Raw genomic sequence first — 24,975 nt, 5'->3', positions numbered from 1 at the left:
TTACAAAACTGAAACGAATGAAGCTATTAGAATTAAAAAGCAGGTACAGGGTTCACAAAACTTTATTCATTTAGAATTAACAAGCTGTTCACATATCACTTAATATTGTTTCACAAGCTTATAGAACATGGATTATTTTTGAATTTAAATTTGATTGGTATGAAGCTTATAACTGTACAGTATATTTTCTCTGCAAGGAAACATAGTCTGAATTATCATATGAATTCCAAAAACGGTTTCAGATTTTTAATAATTATGAAATACGAGCACAGTAAGATTTATTGTTTACCGTTTAAATCTGTCAGACCATTTCCTTTAAAATAATGAGCTAAAATTATATGACCTTCCAACTGCTACCATTAAAGCCAGACACAGTGAACACACTTGTGTGTTTGCAGACCTAGGATACAGTAATCTCATGCTACATAGTTTGCATGAGGTAGCTACAATAGAGATTTTATGTAGCTATTATAAAATGTATGCATTCTAATAAAATTGCTTAGGTTCATAACTGATTTGTCTGCGTTCTGGAAGTAACCAGCTCTGAGGTTGTACGAGTGAGTTGGTTTGAGCAGTAGGAGCAGCCAAAGCAGAATTAAAATTTTTGCTACGGGTAGTTCAGAAGGATGGTAATCCTTTTTCTGTGACTATAGAGGTGGGTGCAGCTGTATACAGCAGTGCTGTACTCTTCATCCATTTTCTTTTCATGGTTCTTACGATGCAGGTGTGTTTATGGGACCTTCAAATATACCATTTACCTCACAAGCACCGACTGCATTCCAAGGTTTTCCATCGGTGGGCATAGCGGTGCCTGCAGCTCCTGGCCTCATAGGAAACGTGATGGGACAGAATGCAAGCATGATGGTGGGCGTGCCCATGCCCAATGGCTTTATGGGAAATGCACAGACTGGTGTGATGCCACTGCCTCCTAATGTGATCGGCCCCCAGGGAGGAATGGTAGGACAGATGGCTGCACCGCAGAGTAAGTTCGGCCTGCCGCAAGCTCAGCAGCCCCAGTGGAACCTCTCACAGGTAAGGGTCATCTACTCTCTCGTTTATCCAGAATCACAGATACCAGATTTATTTTCTAAATGGTTTTAAATCTAACAATCTGGCAGAAAGAACTGAGTATAGGGATAATGCTGTATAAGGGCAAAATTGTCTATAGAGACTATTATCTCAGATAGACCAGTGAGCTGTCACTCTCACTGTCCCTATATTTTGAGTATTCTGTAAAGAAATATTAACCATTTTTGCATTTCAGGTTATAAATACTGTAATGGTGAATATTGCTAATCTGTCTGTAACAGCTAGAAATTACCTTGGGTTCCCTGTCGCCACCTTTGAAATTAGCAGCAAGTTTTAATCCAGCTCTCTGATGGGGCATTTTTATAGTCCACTTAGACCAACCAACCTGTCTTCACTAATTTGGGGTTTTTTTTGGTAACTTTCCAAATTAGGAAAAAATCCAGTGTCATATTCTCAAAGCACTATTGCGTGGGGGATCTAGGCTCTTCTCTATGTCATGTGGCTACTGCCCATGATTTATTTAAAAAAAAATTTTTTTTAATAAAAACCTTAGTGAAGTATTCCTTTTTATTCATCCAGTAATTATGATTATGTTTCAGAATAATACCCACTAGTTCAAGAATTCCCATAAGATATGAACAAGTCCATATTTGTCTCCAGACATCCTTTCATATAATGTAAATCCTATTTCTACCTAGAGCCAAGAGATGACATTTTAGTATTACCTCTTACAAATCCATTTGTCGTTTAGGTGCTCTGTTCTGACTTTCCTCTGGCTTCATAGAAAGGCCTTTAGAATCAGGTTCACGGTCGGTCTCCTCTCCCCTTCACATCGCCTATTTGACGTTCCTCTAGCATTTTGGTGAACTTGGCCTCTGTTCTGGACAGCTGTTTTACCTTGACAGCATTCAAGGAATAGTCTGTAGTGATTTCCAACTAATAATAGCAAAATCACTGTACATCCCATGAATGCTCCAAGCTGTTTTACTATCACTATTTAAAGGAATATCTTTATGACATTTGTCTCTGCTCTCTGGGAATCTCAGAAATAGTACTTACTAAATGGCAGTAACAGCTTCTGTGTAGCGACAGTATGACACACAGCCAGCTCAGGTTGAGGTGCTAATGAACCAGTGAGGCGTTAACGTTGGCCCTACCTCCAGGCTGTTCTCCGGCCCCCTCCGTGGAATTTGTTGGCCAATGACAAGGTGGTTAAAACATCCTTTAGTCGGGATCAGAGTGATCTGCCCCTGCAGACACTTATGCCTCATTAGCGATGTGATTAACATTAGTGTCTTTGAAAATCTGCAGACAAATAAACTTGATTAAAAATACAGTCCAACCCTGATCATAGGTTTTGAATCTACTCTGTACTGTGTGGTAATTCCTGCTTTTCCTTCACCTGTCATCAATCTTAGAGGTAAGAAAACTACAGAGAAAGAGTTAAGATGCTTATATACATAGGACTCCAGTCTGGAGGAAAAATACTTGTAATCTTACAGCTTAAATCATATAATGAAAATGAATTTTAGATGTTTATGTTGTTACCTAAGCAAAATGTATGCTTTATGACCTTTTAATATTTAGAAAGTACATAGCGCCATTTAAGATTTTAATAAAGGCAGAATAATAGCATTTTTTTTTAGCAAATTTTATAATTTTGGAGTATTATACTTTCTTAGTCTTTAGTAGTTAAAGCGCTAGTATAGTTGAAAATTAGAGTAGTGGACTCGTCATGTACTCAGATACCAATTCAAAGGTTGCTTTGGTGCTTTTTTTCAGTTGTTAATCTTTGGGGCTAAGAAATTGAGTCTAAAAAAATGAATAAATATGATTGAGATCACTTTATGGACAATGCTAAAAAGTGAAAAGAAGTAAAGAACAAGAAGAGAGGAGTAACTCTTAGCTTTCTGTAGAAAAATAATTGTATGGTCTGCTTTTACCCCAGGGCTTTGATTCTCACGCTAATGAAAAATAATGATTGTAATTGCTATTAAACATCAGTAACTGACTGACTGAATCAACTTCAAATAAAGGCAGCTTCTAATAAAATAGGGTAACTGTTAGAAATGTCTAACTGTGGCTAAACAAACAGGAATTAAAAGTGAAGTAAGCGTCTCAAACTAAGCCTTTTCCATGTCTCCCAGATGAATCAGCAGGTGGCTGGCATGAGCATTGGCAGCGCGAACCCTCCGGTGGGCTTTGGCCAGCCCCCCAGCACGACCGCGGGGTGGTCTGGAAGCTCATCAGGCCAGACGCTCAGCACACAGCTGTGGAAATGAAGCCTGCAACACAGTTTCATCCAGAACTGCCACCTGACATTCCTTGCTAAAACGCATCTAGTTCCCGTTTATTCATGTATGTGTATTTTTTCTTTTTCCCCACTTGTTCATATTAAGAATTATCTGATTGACCGTGTTGGTCTGTACTGATTACATTTGATGTGGTGAAAAGCAGATTTTATGTCCAGGGCAGCTTTGCTCATATTTCCCATGACTTCATAAGCCACATTATTTGAGAAGCTGCTCAGTCAACTTGCATAATCAGTTTTACTTTCAATAAAATTATAGCTCTAATGTTTGCATATAAGGGAAATAGTTATCATGTTAGTAATACCTCTAACAGTATAAACCCCACCCCCAAATTAGCCAGTAATCCCGTAGGAAGGTACTGTCTGATCAGATGTTTAATCATATAGACTGTAAATGTATCACTGAGCACTGTTTCCTAGTGGATCAAAACTCTTTTATTTCGTCATTCACTTCACTGTGCTGTTGTTATGATGTGCTTAACAGGGAACGTAGTTAGTGAAAGGAAGATAAACCTGGATGATACTATAAAAATTCAAATTTGATCTGCCTCCTTGTAATTTGGATCTCTTCTGTACGCAGTGCTAACGTGAAGACCTTTCTCTGCACTATATGCAAACAGGGTAACTAAACAAAGCCACTTTCAATCCTTGAAGGTATATCCAGGTTTATGACAGTAATTGTGTTTACATTTTATGGTGCCTAGTATTGACAAAATGTTCTCTCCCTATATTAAACAGATGAATACATAGACCTTTTTTTGTGGGTTTTCTTTCCTACAATGTATACTGCCACCACCTTACATAAATTATTTTACGTTGCAAAGTGAGGAATTGGGGACAGTTAGTTGACCAAAATACATGTCATCTGTGTCTAAAACCTGTTCAGGTCTATCAATTATAAGGCCAAATGGGGAGAAAAAGGAAAAGTACGTAAGATATTCAGAATGGCATCCTGCAGTGTCATTAGCTGTACTGTACAAAGATCTTCCGGTTTAGTTGTAGAGAAAACATGCAGAACAAATGAAGACAAAAACATACATTTTATATCATCGAATTAGCTTACAGTAAGTGACAAGCTCTGTTGAAAGAGATGTCCCTCAGATGTCACTAAAGGCTGTTGCACTGGAGTAAAATGAACAGTACCTGGCCGGGCAACGCCAGCTGCTGCTCCAGTTTACACCTCGATCTTCACTGTGTCCAGGTGGTACTTGGGCTCGTTGGTTAGATTCACCTTCTCTGTCCGGGTGTGCCACACAAGAACCTACAGGGGACGGAAAGCTCTGGGGTAGCCAGACTCTTAATGCAGACACTCGGCAAGATCAAGCAGCACACGTGAAATACATGCATACCTTGGTGCAGTTATTTGCTTTCGGTTCCAGTTCTTCAACTGTCGTTATCTGTTTTAGAAAGTCAGATTCTTGCATCCCTGGCTGGGATCCGCGGCGCTTAAATACAGCTGTTGGATTGGACAATATGACTTGAAGGCTTACAGCAAATCCTTTGTGAAAGGTTAAAAAAAAAACACAAAAAAACTTTAAAATATTGGTGTACTTCTCTCTTTTCTATATGTTGGTCAGATCACACAGTTTTTTGTATGCCTAGGTGCCAGGGCTTGGTTCACAAAAGGAGCATCACCTGTATCACCATCTCCAAAGAAAAACCAGTCATTGTAACACAGCGGCTAAGTGCCATGAATGACAGGTGTATAGGGCGGGGTGGAGGGAGGATGCTACTGTAAAATAGGAAATCTGATCTGTTGATAAAGAGTGAATTCTGTAAGCTGCTGTTTCACAGAGGTAATCACATCCCCACATGTGACATTGGGAACAACTAAGCCCTAAATGGAGCTGAAAAGCTGACTGTCTTTTGGGTAAGAGACGGCCCCGCCCATTTCTCCTGCTGTCCTGGAACATCTTTCTGTATGCTTTATCAAAAGCAGCTCTTGATTTACTTTGAGTTTAGAAGACTGAGGAATGGAAGTAAAGTCAGCTAGCTAGAACATGAATGATACATCATCATTTGGTTTAAATTTCCGATTTGCTCAATCTGAAAAAGGTGGGGCCTTGCAAATTAGTGCAGGAGATACGGGCCATTTAATAAATTTGTATTTCAGTTTTCTAGGAAACAAATTTGTGTTAATTTCCTTTAGTGGTTTGCTCATATGAAAAATCACTGCTATTTAATCTGTAGTTTAACAAACTGTGAAAAGGCTTAGCCATTAAACCCTCTACAAGCCATTTCAGCAAACAATTGTTACAACCTTTGTAATTGCAAGTCTGAAGCCCCAGACCCTGCTCTTAATGAGTAAGCTGACACTATAAAGTTAGGCACCCTCCCAGAATTAAAACTGAGGACCAATCCCCAGGAACAGTTCTTAGCAACTTTTGGCCCTTCTCCATATTAACTGATTTATGCTTCTTTTGCAAAACTATAGTTAGCAAAGTAAGTACCACGTGATAGCAGACATTAATGGGGGAGCTGTGAGAAAACCACATCCAGCATTCTCATAACCTCCAGATGCCTCTGTGGGAAACTTACCACTAAGCTACAAACACAGCTTAACAAGGGGTGCTGAGTGAGGCAGAACATAGAAACATCACAAATCCCAGTTCCTCCCACCAATTCTGGAGGGAGGCTGCACAGTCTAGCAAAAAGAACACTGAATCTGGAATTAGAGGCCTTGTTTTTGCCTGGGTCCTTGCATGCTCTTGGGAAAATGGTCAAGTCACTTAACCTTTCTTGCTTCTGAAATATCCCCATTTCCTCATCTGCAAGAGAGGTGTGACAGTTACCTTCTCAGCTTAGTGGAGTCCACTAATTTTACATCAGACACTAACTACAAAGCACATTTCGCCACCATTTATGATTGGAAAATGGTGCTGACAGGTAAAGGGCTTGTGAAAGTTCTGGGGGCAGAACCAGGCCACCTGCATTTGCCACAACTTTGCTAACAAGTCTGAAGCCTCAGACATAAAACAGCCACAGGCCTCAACAAAACCAAAGGTTCAAATTAACACAAGGAGTGACTTTTCTACTGGGGTAAGTCAGATCTTAGTGTTTGTTTAAAGATTCCTTGCTTTTTTTATGTGCTTATAAATAAGCTGCATCCTTTTTGTAGCTGAGAGTCTGCCCTTCCCAATCACACTGAAGATGCTGGTATGTGTCTCACATGGCTTCAAGGTACTGATTGTATTTCTCCACGTTCATAAACAGAGAGGATCCAAATTGTGCAGAAGGCATTCTGAAAATGATAGGAAGCCACTGTGATCTGAATACCTTCATTTTCCCCTAAGACTTGAACACACTGATCATTGTAAGCACTCAAGGATTCAGCTTAAGAGTATTTTCTTGCTTTCCTTAGTCAGGAATATCATTCTAGCTGTTAAGGCAGAGTTCTATGGCAAAATCCATAATTCAAGGCAAAGCTGACAGGCATTTGTGAAGCTAGTGACTGTTGCTACGAGGCCCTTTCCTGGCCTCCCTGGACAGCGTGACACACCCGGAAAGCCAGCACCCTGGACAGAGGCTTTAGTGGGCCGCTCACCACAGGAGCGAGCTCTCTCTGCTAACACGGAAAGGGAGGGGGGCAGTTCAGAAGCCCTTCACCCCATTTTCTTTGCCATCCCCCAGCTCAGTGAGCTCTTCAAAGGAAGCAGGTCAGAGCCAGCATGCAGGAACCACATGTCACCAGGCCAAGCCCTGGGTCGCCCTCTGGGGAATCACCTGACCTGCTGTGACGCGCAGGAGGTCGAGTTCTCCCTCGGAAAGCGGGACAAGGAGGTTTCAGCTCTGAAACTATTGTTTCCAACCCAAGCGGGATGTCTTGGGTTTTCTTCATTTCCAAGTATTTATGCTTTAAGTATTACATATACTCATCCTTTTTTTGGGGTGGGTGGGGGATTAATTTAGCTTTAAAGTTGTTTGCAGTGGCTTTTGAGATACTTAGGAGCCTTACACAAATCTTGGGAGTAGGATTCTCTGTCCTGGTCAGTTGTGTAAATAATAAAATACAAATGCAGACTGGTTATTCACTGTGACCAGAGGATTCCTGACTTCTGCAAGTGGAGCGGGGGTGGGGTACAGATCTATTCCCTCCCAGTCAGGGACGGCCTGCCGCAATACAGTGGTACCTCGGTTTTCGAACGTCTCCGTTGACAAACATTTTGGTTTACAAATGCCGTAAATTTTATTGATCTATGGTAGCATTAGAGAGTAAAATTCATGCTAAATTTGCAGTTTTAGGAGTTGATTTTAAAGGTCTGGAACGGATTAATCCATTTTGCCTCACTTTCTATGGGGAAACCACGCCTCAGTTTTCAAATGTTTCAGAACTCAGTCTTCTGGAATGGATTATGTTCGAAAACCGAGGTACCACTCTATATGTTTATTGATTAACAATTAGAAACAACATTTGTAAGACATGCGAAGTCCAATAAGCCATTTCCATTTGGAGATGAGCAACAAGGACTGGCTTTTCCCTACTGTTTTAAATAACTAAAAACCAGAAAAAAAAGTTTGAAAAACTAATTTCTAGACATTGGGAAAGAGGCATGCAGGACAAAGATCTCTGAAAAAATAAAACATGAGCCCTACAACTGCCCCACCTTCCTTCCGGAAGCAAGTCTGCAGACTACACCGTGGGGAGTGGAACTCCCAGCTCTGCAGTCTCCTGGAGCTGAGGAATTGAGAATTCCACAGCTGGAATTTGCAGGGCAGACGACTGGAGAAAGCTGTGTTGGTCTGCAGAGGGCTCTCCTCAAGGCCAACTGAGTGTGATTAGCAACTCCTTGTGAAAGTATTTGAGGCCCAGGGAAGAACCACTGGAAAGCAGCAGGTGGACCCATTATTGGAGCTGACTTGGGGCTGGGAAGAGCTCACATGCCCAACAGTCAGAGCAGAACTGGTAAGAGGTGGGGCATCTGGAAAAGTAGTTGGAAGGTTATTATGTTCACTGTGCGGTCAAATGAGTCCTCAACTAAAGGCTGAACTGGTTCTGCCTAACAAACTTTAAAACCAAGCCTGGAAAGGATCAAAATGTTTCCAAGTAACTTAGTTGTACACCTGGAACGGCTCATATATATACCTGGGGTGCCAAGAAAATGTATACAAGTGGACACTTTGGTCAACATTGCTCAAGCAGTAGTTCGCCGTAATCAGGTGTCTGGACGCTGATGGCAACCACTTTGAGCACCTCTTGTAATTGCAGAAGTCAAACATGACTGACTTGTATTCATCGTTATCGGCAAATATTGAATATTACAATTTTAATAGGTTTCCTTTCTTAAAATGTGTATACATTTTTTTGGTACCCTCTGTATGTGTATATATGTATATGGGGTATATACATAGAAATCCTCTGGTCACGTGTGTGTGTGTGTGTGTGTATATATATATATATATGTGTGTGTGTGTGTGTGTATAATGTATGTTATACATACTTTATATAAATATTTTAATATAAATATATTGTTTCTAGTACCTAGCAACATAAAATTCAAACTGCCTGAGATATAAAAATTACCAGATGTACAAAGAATCAGGAAAATACAATCCCATAATGAAAAGAAAAATCAGTCAACAGAATAGAAGCCAGAAATGACACAATTGCTATAATTACAGAACAAGGACATTAAAACAGTTTAAATATACTTTGTATGTTCAAAAAGGGAAAGACTGATCATGTCGAGATATGGAAGATATAAAAAAGACCCAATGTGATCTCATTGTGATGAAAAATACAAGTCTGAGATGAAAAATACACTGACTGGGATTAACATGATAAAACAGAATAAAAGATGAGTAAACTTGAAGACATAACAATAGAAACTACTGAAAGGAAGAATAAAAAGCAAATACACACAAAATGGAGTCACAGAAATAAAATGAAAGGAGTAAAAGTGGGGAGAGGGGGACAAAAATATTTGAAGAAATAACAACTGAAAATTTTCCAAATTTGAAAAAATCAATAAGGACATCTAAGACAACACTACCAACCAACCACCCTGACCTGACATTTATAGAACACGCCACCCAACAATAGCAGAATACATAATCTTTTCACATGCACATGGGACACTATGAAGATGGGCCATAGGTTGGGCCATGAATCAAGTCTAAATAAATTTGAAGGAATGCAAATTGTACAAAGTATTTTTCTGCACAATGGAATTAACGTACAAATCAATAATATAAAGATACCTGGAAAATCTAATATTTGGAAACTAAACAACATAATTTTAAATTAAATGTGGATCAAAGACGAAATTAAAAGGTAATGAAAACAAAAGAAGACATCAAAATCTGTGGGATGCATCTGAAGCAGTACTTAAATGTAAAATATTTTATAAAAGCACTAAACACTTTTATTAGACAAAAAGAAAGGTCTCAACTGAATGACCTGAGGTCTCACCTTTTTACACTAGAAAAAGAAGAGCAACTGAAACCCAAAGTGAATAGAAAAAAGGTGCTAATAAATACAAGAGCCGTAATCAGTGAAATAGAAATAGAAAACAGATCAGTGAAATCAAAACCATGTCATTTAAAAAATAATGGCCAATAAAATTGATAAATATCTACCCATAAACACAAATTACCAACACCAGGATGAGAGAGGAGCATCAGTATAGAGTCTACAAACATTAAAATTATAATAAAGGAGTATTATGAACAACTTTAAGGCAGTAAAATTAATAACTTAGATAAAAATGGACAAATTCCTTGAAAGACAGAGCTAGCATAGCTTTCTCATAAAGAAATAGATAATCTGAATAGCCCTGTATCAATTAAATAAGTTTATAGTTAAAAATCTTCCCACCAAAAAATAAGCAAAAAATAGCCCCCTCCAAAAAAAAAAAAACAACAAAGCCCTTCAGGCTGGTTTTACTGGTGATTTCAACTAAATGCTTAAGGAAAAAATAATGGAACTTTTCCAGAAAACAAAAGGAAGGAATGCTTTTTCAATTCTATGAGGCCGGCAGTGCCCTGCCACCAAAACCAGACAGAAACATTACAGTAAAAGAAAACTACAGACCAACAATTCTCATGAACACAGAAAAATTCTTAATCCAACAATAAAAAGCAATAAATCCTGACCAAGTAGGGTTTATCCTGAGACTACAATGTTGGTTTGACATTTCAAAAGAATTCACCAAATGAAGAGACTGAAAATCTGATTATTTCAATAGCTGGGGAAAATGCACTTGACAAAATTCAACATCAAGTCATAATTTTATAAAAGCCTCTCAGCAAACTAAGACTAGAAGTGAACTTCCTCAACTTGAGAACGGACATCTACAAAAACCCCTATTGCCAACATTATCCTTAATGGTGGGAGACAGTGTGTTAAAACCCTGAAGACTGGAATGAGGCAAAGATGTCTGCTCCTAACTTATTCAACAATGTTCTGGAGGTCCTACCCATTGCAATAAGGAAAAAAAGAAAGGAAGCATGGAAAAGAAAGAATAGCGGAGAGAGAGAGAGAGAGAGAGAGAGAGAGAGAGAGAGAGAGAGGACAAATTGGAAGGGAAAAAGAAAGTTCAGCAAACCTATTCTCTCTTCAGCCATAGTCAACATCAATCAATAGTGCTTATCAGCTCCTATTGTGTATCAATTTAGTCTCACCTCCATAAGCTTCTCCCACTGGCACATTTTCTTTTTTCTAATTACACATAATCTAATTTCAGCAAGGCTGTTACAAAGCAAAATTACTTCCAGCTCCCAAAGGATAATTTCTGTCAACAATATGTTTATAGTCTAGTCACAACAAAGATACAGCTTTTTGTTTGTTTTTCCTTGAGCAGTCAGTCACTGGCTAGTCGTACTAGAATACTGAGCTCTGGACACACTTCTGTGCCAATAGGTATCAATCTCAAAAGTCTGTGCCTACCCACTTTAAATAAGAAAAAAATCAGTTATCAAATTAAAATATATACACACACAATTGTTTCAGGAAACTTGTCAGAGAAAGAAACGTGTGTGGCACTTCCTCTACTATTTCCTCTAATTCCTTCTGAGGTGTCCAACTCTCCTTTCATACGTCTTCCTGGAAAAGCACACACTGCCTTTGGAGTGTCAGGGTTGGCGTGTGCGTGTGTGTGTGTGTGTGTGTGTGCGTGCGTGCGTGTGTCTTCCCCACTCCCTCCTTTATTGAGATACAATTCCTAAATACTAATATTTGCCTTTTGAAAGAATATGATTAAGTGGCTTTTAGTACCTACTTATATTGTGTTTCCCTGAAAATAAGACCGGGTCTTATATTAATTTTTGCTCCAAAAGATGCATGAAGGCATATGTTTAGGGGATGTCATCCTGAAAAATCATGCTAGGGCTTATTTTCTGGTTAGGTCTTATTTTCAGGGAAACGTGATAACTCTGAGCACCATTTTTTGAAGACGATTCTTTCTCTGTTGAATGGTCTTGGTACCTTTGACCATAAATGTAAGGGTTTACTTCTGGGCTGTCGGTTCTATTCCACTGATTCATATGCTACCTGTATGCTGGTACCACACTCTTTATTACTGTAGCTGTATAGTAAGTTTTCAAATCAGGAAGTGCCATTCAACTTCATTATTTTTCAAGATTGCTTTCGCTATCCTGAGTCCTTTCCTTTACCGTATGAAATTTAGGATCACCTTGTCAATTTATGCCAAAAGGTCAGCCAGAATTTTGATATTCTGACACTGTTAATGAAATGTTTTCTAGTTTTGTTTTCAGATTGTTCATTGGTAGCATACAGACATACAATTGATTTTCATATATTGACCTTATATCCTGCAACCTTGCTGAATTCATTTACTAGCACCTTTTTAATAATTATGTGTGTATTCCTGAGGATTTTTTATGTAAAAGATCATGTCATTGACAAATGGAGATAGTTTTACTCCTTCCTTTCCAACCTGGATGCCTTTCATTCCTTTTTCTTGCCTAACTGCCCTGGCTACAACCCCCAGTGCAGCGGTGATACCAGGGTCCAGAACAGTCGTCTTTGTGTTCTTCTTGATTTCAGGAAAGAAGCTGTCAGTCTTCAACTATTAAGTATGATGTTAGCTGTGGGTTTTTCATAGAAGCCCTCTGTCAAGCAGAGGAAGCTCCTTTCCATTCCTCATTTATTGATCTTCTCTCCAGTGTTTTTATCATGAAAGAATATTGGATTTTGTCAGGTATTTTTTCTGCATCTATTGATTTGATCACGTGGCTTTTGTGCTTCATTCTATTTATATGGTGCATTACATTTATTGACTTTGTATATAAACTAACTTTACACTCCAGAAATAAATCCCACCTGGTTATACTATATAATCCTTTTTATATGTTGTTGGATTAACATTACTAGTATTTTGTTTAGAATTTTTGTGTCCATATTCACAAGGGATATCGGTCTATAGGTTTTTTTTTCTGTGATGTCTGGTTTTGGTATCAGGGTAACACTGGCCTGATAGAGGACTTCAAAAGTGTTCCCTTCTTATTATTTGAAAGTGTTTTCTAAGCTCTTGTTTGAAGCCATCTGGAGAATTCTTTTTTCTCTGTGAGAAGTTTTGTTGATTATTAATTCAATATATTATTTATAGGTCTATTCAAAGTTTCGTTTTTCCTTTTGAGACAGTTTTAATAGCCTTTCCATGAATTTGTCCATGTCATCTAGATTATCTAATTTGTTGGCATACAGTTTTTCATAATTTTCGCTTATAATTTTTTAAATTTTATTGGGGAATATTGGGGAACAGTGTGTTTCTCCAGGGCCCATCAGCTCCAAGTCGTTGTCCTTCAACATAGTTGTGGAGGGCGCAGCTCAGCTCCAAGTCCAGTCGCCGTTTTCAGTCCTAGATGCAGGGGGCGCAGCCCACCATCCCATGTGGGAATTACACTGGCAACCTTGTTGTTGAGAGGTCGCTCTCTAACTAACTGAGCCATCTGGCTGCCCCTCGCTTATAATTTTTTCAAATGTAAAGTTGGTAGTAATGCTGCTTTCATTCTTGATTTTGGTAATCTGAGACTTCTCTTTTTCCTGAGCAGCCTAACTAAAGGTTTGTCAATTTTATTGATGCTTTTAAGAAAACAAACTTTTGGTTTTGTTGGTTTTCTCTATTGCTTTTCTATTCTATTCCTTTTTTTTTTCCTCTCTCTCTAATCTTTACTTTTCTCCCTGCTGCTTATTTTGGGTTTAGTTTTATCTTTTGTTTCTAGCTTCTTATGGTAAAAGATTAGGGTATTGGTTTGAGATCTTTCTTCCTTTTATTACTTTTATTTTTATTATTTTTTAAGAGATCTTTCTTCCTTTTAATAGATGCATTTGCATCTAAGGACTACATTAGCTGCACGCCATACATTTTAGTATTTCAAAGTATTTCAATTTATCTCCAAGTATTTTCCAATGTCCCTTGTGATTTCTTCTTTGACCAGTTGCTTACTCAGGAATGATGTGGGGTGTAATTGCCACATACTTGTGAATTTTACCAATGCCCTTCTGGTATTGATTTCTAATTTCATTCCAGTGTGGTCCAAGAACATATTTTGTATGCTTTCAATTATTTTAAATTTACTAATATTTTTTATGGTCTTTATATTGCTTTATGCTCAAATCTGCTTCAAGCCTCTCTAGTGAATTTTTCCTTTCTGTTACTGCACTTTCTAACTCCAGCATTTTTACTTGGTTCTTTTTTAAAATATAATTTCTACTTTTTTATATCCTCTGTTTGATGTGACATCATTCTAATATTTTCCTTTAGCTATTTTCTTTGGTTGACTGGATATATTTAAAATTGCTGTTTGAAAATCTTTGTCTAGTAAGTCTAATGTCTGGATTTTCTCAGGGACAGTTTCTATTGCTTTTATTCTTGTAAAAGCATGCTTTGTTCCTTTGCACGTATTGTAATTTCTTGTTGAAAACTGGACATTTTATGTAACAGGATGTGGCAACTGTGGAAATCAGATTCTCTCACCTCTCTTGTGTTTGTTGTTGTTGCTCTTTGTTGTTTGTAACTGTTTAGTGACTTTCTTGAATTATGTCAAGTCTGTGCTTTTTGCTCTGTGTGGCCACTGAACTCTCTGCTCAGTTAGCTTAGCGGTCAGCTAAATATTGAACACATATTTCCTTAAATGCCTGGAACGGAAGTCTCTCAGTCTTTGCCAAAGGTCTGTGTGTGCATGCATGCACAGCCACGCAGTTTACAATTCTGCCTTAGCCTTTACTTCCTGCTTACACAGAGGTTTAATGTCAGCCAGAGACAAGAACGCAGCGCCTTGTAAGGTTTTTCCTTAGCATGCGCACAGCCCTGGGCATGCGCACAGATCTGCACATCATGTGGCCTCCTAGAATACTAAAAATTTGTAAGAGCTTTTCAAAGCCCCCTATGAAATATTATATTCTCCCATTGTTTTCTTTTCAATGTGTTGCTTACCTTATTGTTTGCCACAACTGTTTATCTTGGCCTCAGGGAACTGCACAGGCAAACAATCAACATTTTGTTTTTTATCTTTTGTTTGGGGGGTGGCGGTTTGTTTTTTTAAAATGTCCCCAATGGAAAAGGCTGTATGAACGGGATGAGCTCTGAGGTCAGAGAAAGACAGACTCTGTGAATTGGATATTCTAGGGCACTTTAGGTCAAATAACGGCAATTCTCTTAGAATGGAGCTTTGAAGGCGTTCCAAGCCTGTTCTTCCCTCCCAGTGACTGCTAGGATCAGCAGCTGCTGATTTTCGTCACGATTAAAGGGCTCTTGGTTTTCAAGGCTACGATGGAGCAGGGACGAAGGAGATGGGAGTAGGGCAAGTTGAAACAATGCAACACTCAATGCAGTTCTTACCAAGATGTAGCTATTTTATCTTGAATAAACACTCCCCAGATTGATGTACACCTTAATTTCCATAGCTCTGAAAAAGTTGACTTGGACAATTTTTGCTAGTCTTATCATTGCTTTTATATAGGACAGACTATTCAGGCCTACTTACTCAGCCATTACCAGTGATGTCTCACAAAGATTAGAGCAGAAATAAATGAAATAAAGACTCAAAAGATAATAGAACAGATCAATGAAACTAAGATCTGGTTCTTTGAAAAGATAAAACTGACAAACCTTTAGCTAGACTCACCGAGAAAAAAGGGCTCAAAAAAAATAAAACCAGAAATGAAAGAGACGACGTTACAACTGATACCACAGAAATATAACAAGTCTTCACTTAATGTCATCAATAGGTTCTGTGACTTTAAGCGAAACAGTGTATAACAAATCCAATTTTACCAGAGGCTAATCAATATAAACAAGAGTAAAATTCCTACGGCATCTCATTAATGTTATAACAAAATGACATTATGTGAGGGCCTGCTGTGCAAAGAATCATGAGAGACTACTACAAACAAGTATACATCAGCAAATTGGACAACCTCGAGGACATGGATCAATTCCAAAAAACATGCAACCTACCAAGACTGAATAATGAAGAAATAAAAAAATCTAAACAGACTGTATATATTAGTAAGGAGACTGACTCTGTATTCAAAAACTTCCAAACAAACAAAAGTCCAGGACCATATGGCTTCACCGGTAAATTCTACTAAATATTTATAGAAGAATTAATACAAATGCTTCTCAAACTCTTCCAAAAAAAGGAAAAGGAGGGAACACTTCCAAACTCATTTTATAATGCCAGCATTACCTGGATCCTATAACCAGACAAGGACTCCACAAGAATTATAGGTCAATATCCCTGATGAACATAAACGCAAAAATCCTCAACAAAATATTAGCAAACCAAATTCAATAATACATTAAAAGGATCATAAACCATGATCAAGTAGGATTTATTCCAGGGAGGCAAGGATGGTACAACATCTACAAATCAATGTGATCCACCACATTAACAAAATGAATGATAAAAGTCATATGATCATCACAATAGAAGCAGAAAAAGCATTTGACAAAATTCAACATCCATTTAAGATAAAAACTCTCAACAAAATGCATGTACAGGGAACATACCTCAACGTAATAAAGGCCATATACGACACGCCCACAGCTAACATCATACTCAATGGTGAAAAGCTGAAAGCTTTTCCTAAGATCAGGAATCAAGAATAAGATGCCCACTCCCATCACTTTTATTCGACACAGTATTGAAATTCACAGCCAGAGCAATTCAACAAGAAAAATATAAATAAAACACATCCACATCAGAAAGGAAGAAGTAAAACTGTCACTTTTTGCAGATGACATTATATATAGAAAACCCTAAAGATTCTGCAAAAAAAAAAAAAAGCACAAAAAAACAAAATGTTAAAACTAATAAATTCAGTAAATTGCATGATAGAAACTCAATATACAAAAATTTATTCATTTCTATACACTAATAACAATAAAAATCAGAACGAGAAATTAGGAAAACAATCTCATTTACAACTACATCAAAAATAAATAAATAACTTAGGAAGAAATTTAACCAAGGAGGTAAAAACTCCATACACTGAAAACTATAAGACATTAATGAAAGAAATTGAAAAGACACAAATAAATGGAAAGTTATTCTTTGCTCATGGACTGTAAGAATTAATATTGTTAAAATATCCATACTACCCAAAACAATCTACAGATTCAGTACAATCCCTATCAAAATTCTAATGGCATTTTTCACAGAATTAAATCAAATAATCCTAAAATATATATGAAACCACAAAAGACCCTAAATAGTCAAAGCAATCTTAAGAAAATAGAACAATGCTGGAGGCATCACACTCTCTGATTTCAAACTATATTACAAACATGTAGCAATGTATAGTAATCAAAACAGCATGGTATTGGCATAAAAATAGACACACAAATCAATGGAACAGAATAGAAAGTTAAGAAATAAACCCATGCATCTATGGTCAACTAATTAAGACAAAGAAGCCAAGAATATACAATGGGGAAAAGACAGTCTCTTCAATAAACTGTGTTAGGAAAACTGAACTGCCACATGTAAAAAAATGAAACTGAACCGTTTCACCACTGAACCGTGGTGTAAATGAAACTTACACCACACACAAAAATTAACTCAAAATGGATGAAGACTTGAATGTAAGACCTAAAACCATAAAACTAGAAGAAAACATAGGCAGTAACCTCCTTGACATTGGTCTTGACGATGATTTTTTTGGATCTGACACCAAAAGAAAAGGCAACAAATGCAAAAATAAACAAGTGGGACAACACCAAATAAAATGCTTCTGCATAGCAAAGGAAGCCATCAACACAAGGAAAAGGCAGCCTACTAAATGGGAGAAAATATTTGAAAATTACAAATCTGATAAGGGTTATCCAAAATAAATAAAGAATTCATACAACTCAACAACAACGAAAACAATTTGACTAAAAAGTGGGCAGTGGATCTGGATAAATATTTTCCCAAAGATGACATATAAATGGCCAACAGGTGCATGAAACATCATTAAATCATCAGGGCAATGCAAATTAAAACCACAATGAGAGATCACCTCACATCCGTTAGAATGGCTGTTATCAAACAGACAAGAAGTAAGGGTTGGTGAGGATGTAGAGAAAAGGGAACCCTTGTGCACTGTTGGAGGGAATTAAATTGTGGGGCCACTATGGAAAACAGTATGGACATTCCTCAAAAAATTAAAATAGAACTACCTTACAACCCAGCAATTTCACTTCTGGGTATTTATACAAAGGAAACAAAAACACTAACTTCAAAAGACATATGGACTCCATGTTTACTGTAGCATTATTTACAATAGTGAAGACATGGAAGCAACCTAAGTGTTCACTGATGGATGAATAAAGAAAATGCGACATATATAACTACATATATGTAAGTGTACACACACACGCAATGGTACATTACTCAGCCATTAAAAATAAGGAAGTCTTGACTTTTGCAACAACACTGATGGAACTTGAGAGCATCATGCTAACTGAAATAAGTCGGAGAAAAGCAACTACCATGTGATCTCACTTATACGTGGACTCTAACAAAAAAATATCCCACTCCTGGATTGGTGGTTCCCAGAGGAAGGGCATGGAGGTTGGGTAAAATGGGTAAATAGTCAAAAGGGACAAACTTCCAGTTACAAAATAAAGTCAGACCTGGGGATGTAATGTACAGCATGGTGACTATAGTTAATACTGCATTGTATATTTGAAAGGTGCTAAGAGAGCAGATCTTAAAAGTTCTCACAAGAAGAAAAAAAAATATTTAACTGTGTGGTGATGGTTGTTATCTAGACTTACTGGGCTCATCATTTTGCAATTTACACCAATGTCGACTCATTATGTTGTATACCTGAAACTAAAATAATGTTATAATTCAATTATATCTCAATAAAAAATGGAAAACTTCTATTTAAATACTTTTTTCCACAATCTTGTACCCTCTAGTGTTGGCACCTGCGGACTATCCAACTGAAAAAAATGTTAATACTAGTGTTTCAGGAATCATTTTTACTAGATTTAAATCAGATACAGAAAGCCATAGTGAGGGCTGTATAAAAGGAATGTGTCCTCACTTACTGTCATCTCTAAACATTCTTGATTTCTAATAAGTATTGTTTATTTAATCTATAAACGATTCATTTAAATCTCTATTCTGAAAACGATAAACCATTAGAATGCTGAACAAGGATGGAAAACTTGATCCTAAGAATAAAAAGATTAATTATGGAAGCTTAATTAACTGAATACTAAAAATATCCAGAATGATTTTCTAGTAAGTTGGGGGCAGGAAACTGAGTCGTGCCTAATACTGAAGTTCAGAGGAAGAAGTGGTTCTATTGGCTCAACGGCCAAAAAGATTCTGATGGAAAATGAACCACGTATATGTTGAGAATGGCAGAATCAACAGGCTTGACACTGCCTGTCTGAGAATCACCATCTCATGCTTTATTTCACCTTTAAGATTTTCTACTTTACATTATCCATGAGTATTAATGAATATGTCACTAAGCCACTCTACCAACCCAGAAAGGATAGCAGAATGAGTGGAGAGAGTATCTATGTTCCTATTCTTCAAACCCCAGTGTAGAAAACTAAAATAATTTTTAAAATAACAAGAGTTGGTGAGGATAAGGGGAATCTGGAACTCTTGCGCATTGCTGATGGGAATATAAAATGATGCAGTCGCTGTGGAAAAAAGTATGGCGGTTCCTCAGAAAAGTTAAACACACAATTACCATATGACCCAGCAATTGAACTTCTTGATATCAACTTAAAATAATTGAAAGCAGTGGCTTAAACAGTGACTGTGCACCCCTTTTCAAGCAGCATTAATAATAGCCAAAAGGTAGAAACAATCACATGTCCATCAATGGATGAATAAACAAAATGTGATATATAAACAATGAAAAATTATTCAGTCTTAAAAACTTCTGGGGCCGGCCCGGTGGCTCAGGTGGTTAGAGCTCCATGCTCCTAACTCCGAAGGTTGCCAGTTCGATTCCCACATGGGCCAGTGGGCTCTCAACCACAAGGTTGACGGTTCAACTCCTCGAGTCCCGCAAGGAATGGTGGCCTCCGCCCCCTGCAACTAAGGTTGAACACGGCACCTTGAGCTGAGCTGCCACTGAGCTCCCAGATGGCTCAGTTGGTTGGAGCATATCCTCTCAACCACAAGCTTGCTGGTTCGACTCCCGCAAGGGATGCTGGGCTGTGCCCCCTGCAACTAGCAACGGGCAACTGGACCTGGAGCCGAGCTGTGCCCTCCACAACTAAGACTGAAAGAACAACAACTTGAAGCTGAACAGCATCCTCCACAACTGAGATTGAAAGGACAACAACTTGGAAAAAAGGCCTGGAAGTACACACTGTTCCCCAATAAAGTCCTGTTCCCCATCCCCAATAAAATCTTAAAAAAAGAAACTAACGTGCTACAACGCAGATGAACCTTGAAGACATATATATGCTAAGTGAAATGAGTCAGACATATAGAACAGATATTTTATAATATCACTTATGGAGGGTACCTAGAACAATCCAATTCATACAGACAGAAAGTACAATGGCGGTTACCAAGGACTGAGGGATGGGGGGGGGGGGGGAGTGGGAGTTAGTGTTTAATGGGTACAGAGTTTCAGTTTTGTGATGATGAAAAATTTCTGGAGCTGGATAGCACAATGTGAATGTTCTTAATGCTTAATGACTGTACACTTAAAAATTATTAAAATAGTAAATTTTGTTACGTATATTTGACCACAATAAAAGAAATAAACTTGATTCCCAATGAATATAGGCAGTCTTTTCTCATGTTGGTGGTGTTTTTCAGTTGTTATGACTTTAACAACTCTTCTATGCTCAAATTCTCTTCTTGCTTTACCAATGGAAATAATTTTATTGAGCATTCTCAAACCTTTCGTTGCGTGGGGGGAGGCTATCCTACCTGCAGACTGACTCAACCGGTGGCAGGGGAGGGGGCCATGTCTAATGGACTATGATGAATCACAGGAAGGAACATGAGAGCTGCTACAGACCACCCACACCTGCCATTCTTAACTCTGGCCGAGCTTCATCATCACCTCAAGACTTAAAAAATCCATAGGCGTGCATAGCACCCAACACCAGGCCCCACACCGAGATTATGGTTGCATTGATCAGTGATGGAACCCAGGTATGCGTCTTTTTCAAAGCTCCCTAGGTAATTCTGATGTGTAACCAGGTTGGCGCCCACCAAATTAGACCCCCTTAGACAGCTCTCTGGAGTACTGTTTAGTATCTGCTCCCTTTCTAAAAAAATCTTAACCATTAAGAAATAATGGTCGTGTGATCGCAGAAGGAATAAGAAGCTGTAAATCTTTTAGTTTTGGTAAACCTTAAACTAGAAAAGGAAGACAAGTTAAAATTCATGAATTCAAAAATAATGTATTCAAGCTATACTGTCAGGGGCTGTGCCAGACCTGGCGATGCAGGGAGAAGCGACGCGAGCCTCTCCCAGGGCAGCTCCCAGGCGAGCAGAAGAGGCGGGGCCGGCAGGAGGCTGATGCGAGCGCCACCTCCGGGACAAGTGCGTAAGTGCAGTATCCTAGGGGAACATGGGGGCGGCATCTCTGCTGGATGATGGAAAATCAGGAAAACCTTCCCAGAGAAAGCAACTCCTGCACCACTAATGATTCCTGAAAAGTGACTAGAAAGTGACATTCCATATTCTGGGCTGAAGGGCAGTGTGTGCCACTCTCAGTTATCTCAGGCCCATCAGCTTGGGCCAATACTTGGCTGGGTGCTGGGCTGTGGCTGAGCGATTTGAAAGGAGGTGGAATGAAGTGCAGAGTGTTTGGGGTTGGGGTGATACGGCTATTCATGGGCTCAGGAAGAACACCAGCTCCTTTAACTTCTGAAGGCAGTGCAGAGAGATGGGTGGTAGTCACAGCAAACAGCCTGTGAGCCAAGGGAAAATGGCATGTGTGCCAGTCCCCCGGTCAGCGGGGCAGAGCAATAAGCCTTAATCTTATTATTTGCATTAATAAAGTGTGTATAATAGATACCAAATGAGAACTATATCTCGGATGGTCTCCTAGGCTCTCTTAGGAAAGTCAAGGTGGTGAAAAGGCACATTTCTCCACCCGCCTCCCGTGACCTGATTAGAAAACGTGAGAATCATTCTTTTAAATCCTTCCCATGTGACATCAATAATTTGTATAGAGAACGACAGCCCCTTCCCAGCAGCAGGGCCAAGCTGACAGGTACACTACACCAAACACCTTGCAAATCTGTTACTAAAGGCATTTTCTATCAAAAGCTCAAATGCAATTTGTTTGTTTTGCTTTTTAGCTGGGATATTACAAAAATGAGCACATATCTGCTCCTCAACAACTTTTTAATGTTTTTTGTTTGTTTGTTTGTTTTTGTTTTTTTATCGCTCTCTTTTTACGGTATTTTATCTAAAGCAAGGGCCGGTGTTTATCTCCATATGGCATCCTGCATGCTGAACTAATAATGAGCACAGGTCCACCAGCCAGGAGAGCAATGAAGTTCACCATGAGCCCAAAGCAAAGTGTGTGCACATTCTTAAGTATTGCCTTCACAAATGATCTGGAACAGCTAGATGCAGTGAGGATTCAAACATTCACAGAAGAGCAGGAACTTTTGCACGTATCTATGCTTACTTTGACCTGACAAAACCCAGAAGACAGGCAGCCTGATCCCCAATCTATAGGCTAGAAAACCCAGAAGTACAGCCTGTCTGCCCGAACGGGGCCTAGGGGTCAGCGACCCCCCACCCCGCAGCTGCCTGCACAAATGTGACCACCATGGGAACCAGTCACAGCACTGAGCCGATGCCCCTGGACAAATTAGGAGCCATTTGAGCCCAGAGACATAGCTAATCTCACTCCTTGGTTAAGAAACATAACCATCGTTGACTGTCTATGGTGTTGTACCAGGTACTTTGTATGTGATGTCTTACTCTGTAAAGAATTCCATTTACTGTTCTGCAAATGAAGAAAGCAGAGGCTGAGAGATCAAGAATGGGTCACTTGGCTGTAAGTGGGAGAAAAGGGATTCAGAGCCGAGTGGGAAGGCCATCCCTGGGGACGCACTGAGTTTGAATCCCAGCTCTACCACTTAATCACCGTGAAACCCTGGACAGGTTACTTAGCATGTTTAGGCCTCAGTTTCCTTATGTTTAAATGAGAATAATACTAGCACATCCCTCAGAGAGTTGAGTGAGGGTTAGATAAGAAAGCACATAGTCATCAGCCTGATGACTGATAAATACTCAGCACACAATAATTATTAAGTCTGCTGGACTTCTCTAAGAGAAAACCTGCTTTTCAAGATTCTTAGTCCTGAAGGATGGCTTTATTCCACTGAAATTGTGAGGGAAGTTATACGATATAAATGCAGAGCTGCTTACCTGAGGTAGGATGGGGCTCTGCAACCCCCTCCTCCCCACTTCCCCTGCAGTCCTTAATGGGCTCAGTGGATTTCCTCCACCTCCACCAAGCCCAGGGTGCACAGGGCACACTGGTTATGAGCACACGGGTGCTCCTCACCCCAAACGCACCCCTTACCCCCCACAGCCATGGCACATGTGGACGGGACTTAGCACGTAAGGCCATCACACGCCTGCAAGTCTCTAGCCTGAACCTCCTCCTGGCTAAGACAGGTAAGAACAGGGACAGGCTTGCCAGTACCCTAACACCCCCCAGCAGCCCCCCCCAGTTCCGTATGTTGTGAGGACTTGCAGCTGCCGTCTCCTCCGGGACAGCCCACCTACCACTCAGTGACAGTCACTCTGCAGTGGCCTGAGGACAGTCCCAAGTCAGTCCCCAGAGCCTGCACTAAAAGGTACCAAATGACCCATCAAGTCAACTGTCCTGACAACATTCAATAACTTCATCTTTCTTATACAAAACACACAGGCATTGAAAACAGCACACTTAAATTACAAATGGCCCCAAACTGGTGAGAAGGTTATTCCCTCAACTTTCCCGCAGTATTTATATTCATTGATTTTGGCTGTGCTCGTTTGGCTTTGATGGTCATCTGATCCGGGCTGAGCTGAAGTTCATTACTGCATTATCTACCAAAAAAGAGTCTGCCAACTCAATTACCCAGGCAAAATTCCTTGTCAACAAATATCAAGAAGGCCTTGTCCACCGGTTATTTCCAGAGAGCCCATGGAAACAGAGCGGCAGTCATCGCCCAGGGTGATCCCTTCGTCCTCTTCAGTTTAATAGTCATCATTGACAACATTTTCTTTACGAGGTTTGCCTGGTGAGCTGGCAGTGGTGACAGAACCGCTAGGATAGGGCAAGTGCTCAGAGTGCTTTAAGGCGGAGGCTTTGGTACCCATGGGACCAGGACTGGACATGGACTGGAGGGCTCTTGCCCCCATGTTGGGGGGGTGGGGAGCTTCAACAACTATCAGGAGGTACTACCACGGTGGGAAGTGCTATGGTACAGAGGTACCGGTGCTTATGGTTATGGGGTGTAATAACAAGGCTAGGCGCTGTCAGTCTGGGGTGCCAGCAAGGACTTCCCTGAGAAAGAGACTTTCAGCTGAGAACAAAAGGATAAGCAGGGCTGAACTATACAGAAAGAAGGGGCATTTGTGGGGTCCCAAGGTGAAGGTTAGGATGGGCGGGAAGAAGTGCAGGGGCGGGTGCCCCCAAGGATGAGTGGAGGTAGAGGCTGTATGGGGAGGGGGCGAGCTGGGGAAGGGCAGGCAGAGCTTTGCAGCCACGGTGAGGGGGAGTTCTTTACCCTATGAGCACAGGAGCAAGGGACTGCCAAGGTCTGGCCTGCACTCCTGAACGGTCCCTCCTGCTTCTCAGGAGAGGGCTACTGGCGGTGGTGGGCGCAGGAAACCCGGGCAGCTGTTACTGCCCCCGCCCCCCCAAGCCCCTCCATGAGGACGGCATACCTACACTGAATGCGGAGCCTGGAAACTTGAGCCAAAGGATGCGATTTATTTTTTTCTAATGTGCAGATTCCTATGTTTGCACAGCTGGTATTTTGGTTAACAGAATGTTCTCATTACCCAAGATTACATTATTTTCTGCACATACGTCACAGCTCAGATAATACCACAAATCACACCAATTAAAAAGAAACTACAATTAAGTTTCATATATCTGTCATCACCACACCATACAACAGTGTAAAAAAGAGCTAAACTTCTGTTGGTTTATGGCCAGGATCTGAAATGACTTG

At 39.6% G+C, this 24,975-nt stretch overlaps 2 protein-coding genes across 4 annotated transcripts in view; one reads left to right on the top strand and one right to left on the bottom strand.

Annotated features, from left to right (window-relative positions):
* SMAP1 (small ArfGAP 1) overlaps nt 1-4,091 on the top strand; it is a 130,510-nt gene extending 126,419 nt beyond the window's left edge. For both annotated transcript variants that reach the window (XM_019749321.3, XM_019749322.3), the window contains 2 exons: nt 725-1,032; nt 3,177-4,091. In XM_019749321.3, the coding sequence (XP_019604880.2) occupies nt 725-1,032; nt 3,177-3,311 (443 nt within the window). In that variant the 3' untranslated portion in view covers nt 3,312-4,091. The remainder of the gene's footprint in view (nt 1-724; nt 1,033-3,176) is intronic.
* The window catches only part of B3GAT2 (beta-1,3-glucuronyltransferase 2), a 78,024-nt gene continuing 53,095 nt past the window's right edge, over nt 47-24,975 (bottom strand). The window contains exons 3-5 of one of the 2 annotated variants that reach the window (XM_019749323.3): nt 4,690-4,838; nt 4,484-4,601; nt 47-2,334 (exon numbers count right to left, since the gene is read on the bottom strand). In XM_019749323.3, coding sequence (XP_019604882.1) covers nt 4,515-4,601; nt 4,690-4,838 — 236 coding nt within the window. In that variant the 3' untranslated portion in view covers nt 47-2,334; nt 4,484-4,514. Of the gene's footprint in view, nt 4,602-4,689; nt 4,839-24,975 lie in introns of both variants that reach the window. The other variant, XM_074333169.2, reaches the window with a different exon arrangement.

The sequence above is a fragment of the Rhinolophus sinicus genome, chromosome 2 (genome assembly GCF_057876585.1).
Source record: "Rhinolophus sinicus isolate RSI-liver-muscle chromosome 2, RSI-T2T, whole genome shotgun sequence".
Lineage (NCBI taxonomy): Eukaryota > Metazoa > Chordata > Mammalia > Chiroptera > Rhinolophidae > Rhinolophus > Rhinolophus sinicus.
The sequence above is the reverse complement of the archived record's forward strand: the minus strand, read 5'-3'. Positions and strand labels throughout refer to the sequence as shown.